We start from the raw sequence: 10,363 nt of genomic DNA on the forward strand, positions 1-10,363 counted from the left end.
GTGGAGATTCGGTCTTTAAGGATGACCCCCCCTCCACCCCCCCCGCCCTCAGCGCAAGTGTTGTAAGCTAGGATCTTGGGTTATATAAGGTTTATGTAGAAAGCGATGTTGTAGAAATTTCAAAAAGGGCTCATTCAATTGGAAATTGAAAGAGTTAGTGCCCTTTTAATAGTAGAAAGGGATTTGAGGGCAACTAACCCCCTTCTCACGCCCACCATTTCCCCAAACACATCCAATCAAAATTTTGAGATATCCATTTTGTTCAACGTAGTCGAAAGCTCTGGAAATTAGGTATTTTAGGATGTTAACCCCATCAGAACCCTCAGTGCAAGGGTTGTGAGCTATGCCCTGGAAGCATATAAGGTTTATATAGAAAGTTGTTGTAGAAATTTCAAAAAGGGCTCATTTGATTGGAAATTGAAATTGCTCTTTTTAATAGTCGAAAGTGAGTGGAGAGTAATTAACCCCCCTCTCACGCCCATGATTTCCCCAAACACATTCAATCAAATTTTAGAGATAGCCATTTTGTTCAACGTAGTTGAAAGTTCTGGAAATTAAGTATTTAAGGATGACAAACCCCCCAGAACAAAGGTTGTAAGTTATGCCCTGGGACCATATAAGGTTTTTATAGATATAGTTGTCGTAAAAACTTCAAAAGGGGCTCATTCAATTGGAAATTGAGAGGGCTAGTGCCCTTTTTAATTGTTGAAATTGATTGGAAGGTAACTAACCCTCCTCTCATGCCCACTATTCCCCCAAAACACATCCAATCAAAATTTTCAGATAGCCATTTTGTTCAACGTAGCAGAAGTTCTGGAAATTAGGTCTTTGAGGATGACAACCCCCCCCCCCATCCCTCAGGACAAGGGTTGTAAGTTATGTCCTGGGGGCATGTAAGGTTTTAATTGAAAGCGTTGTCGTAGAAACTTCAAAAGGGCTCATTTGATTGGAAATTAAAAGGGCCAGTGCCTTTTTTAATAGTTGAATGAGATCGGAGAGCGACTAACGCCCCTCTTACGCCCACCATTTTCCCAAACCCATCCAATCAAAATTTTGAGATAGCCATTTTGTTTAACGTTGTTTTACAGTTCTGGAAATTAGGTCTTAGAGGATGACAACCACCCTCACTGCCCTTAGGGTAAGGAACGTAATTTATGCCCTGGGGGCATATAAGGTGTTTATAGAAAGCGTTGTCGTAGAAACTCAAAAAGGGCTCATTCGATTGGAAATCTAAAGGCCTAGTGCCCTTTTAAATAGTCGAAAGTGATCGGAAGGCTTGACATTTTTATAGTAAAGATCGATGTGGGTATAATGTATTATTTTGTTGTTGTTGTTTAGACCAGGGCATTTCGTATCGAAGGAGCTGTCATAGGAACTTCGAAAAGGGCTCATTCGATTGAAAATAGAAAGGGATGATGCCCTTTTTAATAGTCGAAAGTGATTGGAGCAAAACTAATTCCCCTCCCTCGCCCAGCCTCCCATTTTCCTTTTCTTTGTGTTTAAAAACTAAATGTTGCCTTAAGATTAAATCAAAATGCACTGTGTTAATGCTAATTCCCAATAAGGCATCTCAGCAGTATCCCAAGAATGACTGAAGGTATTATTTTCAAACTTTCGGGGCTACTTCTGTTCTTAAAATTTAACCAAATCAAAATAGCGTAGGTTCATCCAAGCTATCAAAGAAAGTAAACAGATTTATTTGCGAAAGGTATCAAGTTTTCCATTTCAGGTCAACTAGAGGAGGTATGAAACAAAATTAAACACTACTATTTGTGTCCAGATTTTTAAAGGGGTGTATGTTGTTAAAATTGCTGAAAATGTTTCTCCAGCATATTAATAGCAGGCCAAGCTATAAATTCTTAAAAAAACGAAAATATTTAAAGTATTATTTTCTATTTCTCTGAAAAGACTATGTCAATATAAAACGAACAGAAATTAATTAAAAAAAACTTTTTCCACAAAATAAGTTTTTCAAATAAATTTTTACTGGAAAAAATACAAATGAATGTGTAGTGTCAGTTTAATATACATATACTGATTTTAGTAATCAAAATGTTAATATTATTTGATTTATTAAAATTATAAAAGTAAAAACATTTATATTTTTTTCAGTAAAGTACAAATTTTGTTCTGGCCTTGGGAAGGCATAGGGGTTTTGCGCCCAACTTATGTTAATTTCTGCTCGTTTTTAGTTTGACTCGGTTATTTATTGTAATTTATGTTCATTTTGGGTTTCATTTATTTATCAATGCTGATTTGTGGTAGTTTTACGCTTGATAGATTATTTGATTTTATTTTTGCTCATTTTTTGTTTAATGGAGTTCTTTACTTTTCTTTGAAAAACTTATTTTGTGGGAAAATTTTTTTTAATTTACAAAAAATAAAATCCAGAGAACGACGTTAAAATTAAAAGTATTTAATTTGTAACACCGGCCGTGTGAATATTTTTTTTTTATCTTTCAGATCACTATACATACTCGCTTAAGTGTAAGCAGAAATGTCCCATTAAGCTGTCTTATATCAAAGGTGACAAGAAGGAACATTTCTTGCCAAATATTTACAACTATCTTCAATTTTCCTACTATAAAGGTATTGTCGATTTCGATTAAGTAGCTTGTTATAATAGGATGATGTATTTACTTCCGATCTCTTGATGAATTTCTTAAGATGAGAGGGGTGCCGTGTTCGTCAAATGCACCTATGTGATCATTTTTTTATGGTAAGCCTTTTTAGGATGTTCAGTGGAGATTTTGTGTAATTAATTATAAAATGAATAAATTCATTTTATGGTTCTTACATTATTCGGCAATAATTGAAGTTAAAATTTATATGGCCAAAAACCACCATACTACCTTCGCATCTGGTAGCACGTTATTCGTGACCAAGAAAACGTTTTCTCCAGTTTAATTCGAATTATACTAGAAACCCCAAAATCCCAATTAAAGAAAAATAGCAGAATTGACGATCCTACAAATTGTCATTTTAGCCTTTTTTTTAGTAAATAATGCAGTAGAGTTAGAATATGAAATTTGTTCCAGTTAAGCTTAAAATAAATCCACTTGATTATTTATTCTTCTTAACATCAACTCGAAACTGAACATAAACATTTTCACTGGCTTAACTTTTTTGTATCTTGTCTCGGTGGCTAAAAAGTCCCATTTTTCAGCCACCGGGTTTGAAACATGTTTGAAGCAGGTTCAACAAAAGTCGTTTTCAGGTTCCCCGTGTTCAACCCAGCAAAACTTCGAAGTGTTTTCATCTACGGGTTCCAAGCGTATTGGACACGGATTCTTCAAAGTTAGAACGTGCCAGAATAACAAGATTGAATACGGATATTGAAAGACCTAAACTAAGTGTTCAAAACGATAATCTGCACAAGCCGTTTCCCACGCCATGTTGCAAGATGGATGGCCTGAACACGTGTCTCTAAATTCTAAAACCAATTAAACATTTTCAGTTCTCCTCTAAAATTAGCGTTAATTTTGATTACAAATTGTAAATTTTTTTAGAGATCTGTTGTTGCTGCTGGTGCTTCATTGTGCGCAAAAACTGACTGTTGATTGATATATATTCACCAGAATCAGATTCGTTTATTATTTTTAGCAGAAACAGGAACTATAGTCAACTTTTATTATACACAGGGCCGGATAAAGGGCGATTGGTTCCAATCGGGCCCCGCGTTACCAACAAAATGAAAAAGAAATCTAAATTGAAGGCAAATGGCTTTTTACGATAATTGATAATTATGACAGAAAATTATTAGTTGAATAAATGGGAGCTTTGAAATCTATTTTTCCTTAAGATTTTTTTAATCCGCTTAAAATGGTTAGATTTTTATCGGATAATGTAAATCAATAGCATTTCCAAACCTGTTTTATTGCTCTCAGAATATTCTTAACAATTCCAGTAAGCGTTGCTTCTGGAGAGAGATCATTTTCCAGGCTAACACTAATAAAAAACTATCTGAGATCGAAAATGAATAAGGATAGATCAAATAGTTTAGCAATTATGTCGGTTGAAAGTTATTTATGTAGAAGTTTACCTGTCTGATGATCCATGACATTTGATGTATTTGAATTTTATTTAAATATTTTATGTATAGAGGGGGCCCCGCCAACAAAAAAAATCCAATCGGGCTCCGCGCCTATTCGATCCGGGCCTGATTACACATTGCTTCACTATTAACTGAAAAAATTAATTCTTTAATACACAGCATTTTCTTTTCTAACTATAATCGCTTATTGTTGAAGGAGCAATATTTTGTATATATATTTATTTATCTGTAATTTTTTTTCTCACAAACGGCACAACACATTTTTCTGAAAATTAGCATACCACCATTCTCGACGGGGAGATTAGATAGGTAACTAATTTGAGAAATCCGCTTTCGCCTCCCAGTTTTCTTAATATCTTTCATACATGGTCTGCAGACTGGAATTAAAGACCCCTGAAGGTTGAAAACCGTCAGTATAAATAGCAGAAGTTTCAAAACGCAACTTGTTTGTTAAAAAATCAGTTGGTTGTGAGCTTTCAGAAAAAGACATTTCTGTTTAATAGCTGTGAATTGAATCTTGGATTCTTAAGTGTTTTACATTCAATACTATGCATTGCCCTAGAAAAATTACAATGATAAATTGCATAGTAGGGGACTGAGTTTCACTCGGTGATTATTGTTCGTTCAATATGATAGTTCGTAATAAGATAAATAGTTGTTTGCTGGTGTGAAAAAAGCGATCTAGATAGGTCACGACGTTGGTATTTTTTTTGGACGGGGGGGGGGAATCAATTTTAAACATTTTTCATACGAATGATGTCACAAATACCCAGACGTTCAATAACCTTACGGTTTTACTTTCTAAAGCGAACAAAATAAAATGAAACTAAAGTTAATCGTGAAAGAAATTAAAAAACTGTATCTTTTACCAAGCGAGGCTTAATCTCCTGGTACTTAACATACGAAGCGAAAATAGTATTTATCATGCAAATTGTCTTCGTGTTTTAATTTTGAAATTTGTCGCTTAATTTGTTCACCCAATGCAACAAACAAAGTTTTTAGTTGTCGGTGCTTTTAGTCAACAATTGGTGGCCAAAAACTAGTCATTGGTCGCGAGAACAATTGCTGATCAATATTATGCCGCCAGAGATTGCTGACAATGGCGTCTACACGAATATTTCCGTGGGGGAATGTTGGATAAGCATTATACTTCTCTCTGAATTTACCAAAACGTCGTACTACTGTCAACCTTTCATATTTTTGGGATGGGAAGCTGAAGCATCCATCTCCTTCTCTCCCTCGTGGGTACCATTAATAGCTAGTCAACGGTGTTGCCAAACAAACCTGAAATCGGTTTCCAGAATTGGCGAGTTCGTGGTGCTGCCGTAAACTGTTGTAAAATTTCTCAAAATGCTGAAATTTCAAAACTGTATTAATCATACAAAATTACTTCCTGTTTTTTCATTTCCTTCTTTAACAACCCTTTGGCAAAATTTTCAAAGTAACCACGAAATCTCCGAACACGAGAAGCGACAAGAGACGAAATATCGGCCCGGTCAAAGTGATAAATTCCGGTTTGTCCGGTTTTAGGACCTTGTTTGTTTTGGGACACATTGGCAATAATTTTTTTTGTCTAATTTGGTAAACGCTTAACATTTTTTCTCTTGGCCAAAGCCCCTCCCCCACATTTCCATGGATTAGTGCCACTGTTTTTACCTTTGGAGAACAGCTGCATATAACACATCTAGCATATTATCTATAAACTACAGTCACACAATATCTTGGGTACAGCCAGATGATGTGTAACATATTTATTTTTCCTTTAGCTGGAAACATTGAGCAGGCATTCGAAGGGGTTGAAACGGTGCTTACTTTTTTCTCTTTACCAAAGAGACTGGTTTCTGTTGGGTTTTTTTCCTCTTCCGTACATTTTTTCTCTTGGTCAAAGCCCCTCCCCCACATTTTCATGGATTAGTGCCACTGTTTTTACCTTTGGAGAACAGCTGCATATAACACATCTAGCATATTATCTATAAACTAAATGCCCGCCATATCTTAGGTACAGCCAGATGATGTGTAACACATTTATTTTTCCTTTAGCTGGAAACACTGAGAAGGCATTGTGAAGTGGTTGAAACGTTTCTTGCCTTTTTTCTCTTTACCAAAGAGAATTTTTTCTGTAGGCTTTTTTTCCCTCTTCCGTAAATTTTTTCTCTTGGTCAAATCCCCTCCCCCAGATTTTCATGGATTAGTGCCACTCTTTTTACCTTTGGAGAACAGCTGCATATAACACATCTAGCATATTATCTATAAAATAAATTCACTCCATATCTTAGGTACAGCCAGATGATGTGTAACACATTTATTTTTCCTTTAGCTGGAAACATTGAGAAGGCATTGCGAAGTGGTTGAAACGTTTCTTGCTTTTTTTTTCTCTTTCCCAAAGAGAAATTTTTCTCTAGGCTTTTTTTCCTCTTCCGTAATTTTTTCTCTTGGTCAAAACCCTTCCCCCACATTTTCATGGATTAGTGCCACTGTTTTTACCTTTGGAGAACAGCTGCATATAACACATCTAGCATATTATCTATAAAATAAATGCCCGCCATATTTTAGGTACAGCCAGATGATGTGTAACACATTTATTTTTCCTTTAGCTGGAAACAATGAGAAGGCATGTGAAGCGGTTGAAACGTTTCTTGCTTTTTTTTTCTCTTTCCCAAAGAGAATTTTTTCTCTAGGCTTTTTTTTCCTCTTCCGTAAATTTTTTCTCTTGGTCAAAGCCTCTCCCCAACGTTTTCTTGGAGAAGTGCCACTGTATTTACCTTTGGAGAACAACTGCATATAACACTTCTAGCATATTATCTATGAAATAAATGCCCGCCATATCTTGGGTACAGCCAGATGATGTGTAACATATTTATTTTTCCTTTAGCTGGAAACACTGAGAAGGCATTGTGAAGCGGTTGAAACGTTTCTTGCTTTTTTTTTCTCTTTCCCAAAGAGAATTTTTTCTCTTGGCTTTTTTTTCCTCTTCCGTACATTTTTTCTCTTGGCCAAAATCCTTCCCCAACATTTCCATGGATTAGTGCCACTCTTTTTACCTTTGGAGAACAGCTGCATATAACACATCTAGCATTTTATCTATAAAATAAATTCACGCCATATGTTAGGTACAGCCAGATGATGTGTAACAACATTTATTTTTCCTTTAGCTGGAAACATTGAGAAGGCATGCGAAGCGGCTGAAACGTTTCTTACTTTTTTATATTTACCAAAGATAATGTTTTCTGTTGGGTTTTTTTCCTCGTCCGTACATTTTTTCTCTTGGACAAAACCCATCCCCCACATTTTCATGGATTAGTGCCACTGTTTTTACCTTTGGAGAACAGCTGCATATAACATCTAGCATATTATCTATAAACTACATGCCCACCATATCTTAGGTACAGCCAGATGATGTGTAACACATTTATTTTTCCTTTGGCTGGAAACAATGAGAAGGCATGTGAAGCGGTTGAAACGTTTCTTGCTTTTTTTATCTTTGCCAAAAATAATTTTTTCTCTTGACTTTTTTTTTTCCTCTTCCGTACATTTTTTCTCTTGGCCAAAACCTCTCCCCCACATTTTCATTGATTAGTGCCACTGTTTTTACATTTGGAGAACAGCTGCATATAACACATCTAGCATATTATCTATACTCTAAATGCACGCCATATCTTAGGTACAGCCAGATGATGTGTAACATATTTATTTTTCCTTTAGCTGGAAACATTGAGAAGGCATTGCGAAGTGGTTGAAACGTTTCGTGCTTTTTTTCTCTTTGCCAAAGAGTAATTTTTCTCTTTGGCAAAGAGAATTTTTTCTCTTGACTTTTTTTTTCCTCTTCCGTAAATTTTTTCTATTGGCCAAAATCTCTCCCCAACCTTTCCATGGATAAGTGCCACTCTTTTTACCTTTGGAGAACAACTGCATATAACACTTCTAGCATATTATCTATAAAATAAATTCACACCATATTTTAGGTACAGCCAGATGATGTGTAACACATTTATTTTTCCTTTAGCTGGAAACATTGAGAAGGCATTGCGAAGTGGTTGAAACGTTTCTTGCTTTTTTTTTCTCTTTCCCAAAGAGAATTTTTTCTGTAGGGTTTTTTTCCTCGTCCGTACATTTTTTCTCTTGGTCAAAGCCCTTCCCACAGAATTTCATGGATTAGTGCCACTGTTTTTACCTTTGGAGAACAACTGCATATAACACATCTAGCATATTATCTATAAAATAAATGCCCGCCATATCTTGGGTACAGCCAGATGATGTGTAACATATTTATTTTTCCTTTGGCTGGAAACATTGAGAAGGCATTGCGAAGTGGTTGAAACGTTTCTTGCTTTTTTTCTCTTTGGCAAAGAGAATTTTTTCTCTTGGCTTTTTTTTTCCTCTTCCGTAAATTTTTTCTCTTGGCCAAAGCCCCTCCCCAACGTTTTCATGGATAAGTGCCACTGTTTTTACCTTTGGAGAACAGCTGCATATAACACATCTAGCATATTATCTATGAAATACATTCACACCATATTTTAGGTACAGCCAGATGATGTGTAACACATTTATTTTTCCTTTAGCTGGAAACATTGAGAAGGCATTGCGAAGTGGTTGAAACGTTTCTTGCTTTCCTGCCGAAGGACGTAGACATGTTGAACAACCGACGATTTTATAGGGATCAACCAGGCGTGAGAAAAGATTGGTTCAAACCAAGACAAGAAGCAGTCGACTACATTAAACGGGACCAGTCTGAAGAAGCCCTATTATCCTACATCGAAAGGGAATTTAAATAAAACTCATAGCTTTGACAGAACAATGCGAATTTTTACAAAATAAAGAGATTGAACTTGAAATTGTACAGTTCCTTTTAAATTGTTGCTTTTTAAAATTATTTATTTCATTTTACCGTAAATGGAACCGAACACAGTTTTGTTAGCAGTTTAAAATTGATTTGTAACACATATATTTGTGACAAGAAATTAATACTCAAATCGTATTAATTCCAACGAAATTGAATACTTACTTTTTAAAATTTAATTTTTCTTCTTCCGGTGCTTTTCAAGCTTATTCTAAGCTATTGATTTTATTTCACTTTATTTTCACGTCACCAATCGATTTTTATCAGTAGTTTATAACGACGTGTAACACAGACTTATGGCAAGTGATTCGCTTTGAAATTGCATAAATTCTATTAAAATAATTCGTTCTGTTTTCAAAACATGTATTCTGTCTAGCTCAACGTCATCCATTACATTGAGTAAAGAATGAATAATTGAGTTTTCCACATATTTAGTGAAAGAAGACAGTCATCCGAAGCTGTAATATGCAACGGAACTATCAATAAAACAAATTTCGATGGAATATTAGAGGCAATAAGTACAACAAATACACAATAGAACTTAAGTCTGTTTTGTTGTTGTATAACAAGGTAGTTTACTATCCAGACACTTTGTTTTCTATGTATATATATATTTTTATATTATACATCATCCTCACTCCAGCCACAACTGTAAATGTAAACGTGCAGAAGGGCTACGCTACCCTTCCTCTTTCCTCCTCAAGAGGGATGAACAACCCATCATATATGCTACTTCACAGGCTGATCAATGACGCTGAATAGTCAAAACCAGTGTTGTCAACGACTTGAGATAACTGTACTAGTTTTCGCGACTAAAATTGTGACACGAGAGATCAACTCGCTCCATCTGAACCATATGTTAAAAATTTGCCGTAACTAGAGTAAATTATCGATAAATTAATACTTGGATCTGATTTTCGAGTCAGAAAGGAGCGAGGAAAATCGAAATGTACTGAAAATTGTTATTGTATCATATAATTTTAAAATGCGCCGCTTTGTACCAGGACCTCTAAATTATACCAAAAACGGTACAATTGTACCAAGTTGGCAACGCTGGTCAAACCCTTAAGGTGGTTGAATTTACATGACCTTTTGATTAAAATTAAGTTGTTAATGCTCAGAGGTATTTGGACTGAGGCCGTTATAGTGATACTTTTTGGCGCTTTATTCAAGTTTTCAAAATGTGCAGACTCTCAGTTTCTATCACTTTCGTGTTTTAAGGCTAAATTTAATGAAAATAGAATTTTTAACTAGGACCCAATTTGAAACTCCTCCGCCCTTTCCAATCTAAAAGCTATTCGATGAATGAGTATTTTCATTTGTGGAGAAAAATTAAAAATAAAACGAAATTAAAATATACGAAAATGAGTATAATATTTCAAATAACAGTTGAAAGTAACGCAAAAGAAAATATTTTTTTACTATTTTAATTATCTTCAGAAATTATTAATTATCAGAGAAACAAAGAATTT

The 10,363-nt window shown here is 35.0% G+C and overlaps 1 protein-coding gene across 2 annotated transcripts in view; it reads left to right on the forward strand.

The window, feature by feature from the left end:
• LOC148953880 (cartilage-associated protein-like) overlaps window positions 1–9,327 on the forward strand; it is a 39,094-nt gene extending 29,767 nt beyond the window's left edge. The window contains exons 4-6 of one of the 2 annotated variants that reach the window (XM_089085672.1): window positions 2,464–2,589; window positions 7,207–7,234; window positions 8,643–9,327. In XM_089085672.1, coding sequence (XP_088941798.1) covers window positions 2,464–2,589; window positions 7,207–7,234; window positions 8,643–8,826 — 338 coding nt within the window. In that variant the 3' untranslated portion in view covers window positions 8,827–9,327. Of the gene's footprint in view, window positions 1–2,463; window positions 2,590–3,217; window positions 3,543–7,206; window positions 7,235–8,642 lie in introns of those variants that run through there. The other variant, XM_089085673.1, reaches the window with a different exon arrangement.
• The last annotated feature ends 1,036 nt before the right edge of the window (window positions 9,328–10,363 follow it).

This window comes from Artemia sp. Qi Xiang Cuo, chromosome 3 (genome assembly GCF_049724085.1).
Source record: "Artemia sp. Qi Xiang Cuo chromosome 3, ASM4972408v1, whole genome shotgun sequence".
Lineage (NCBI taxonomy): Eukaryota > Metazoa > Arthropoda > Branchiopoda > Anostraca > Artemiidae > Artemia > Artemia sp. Qi Xiang Cuo.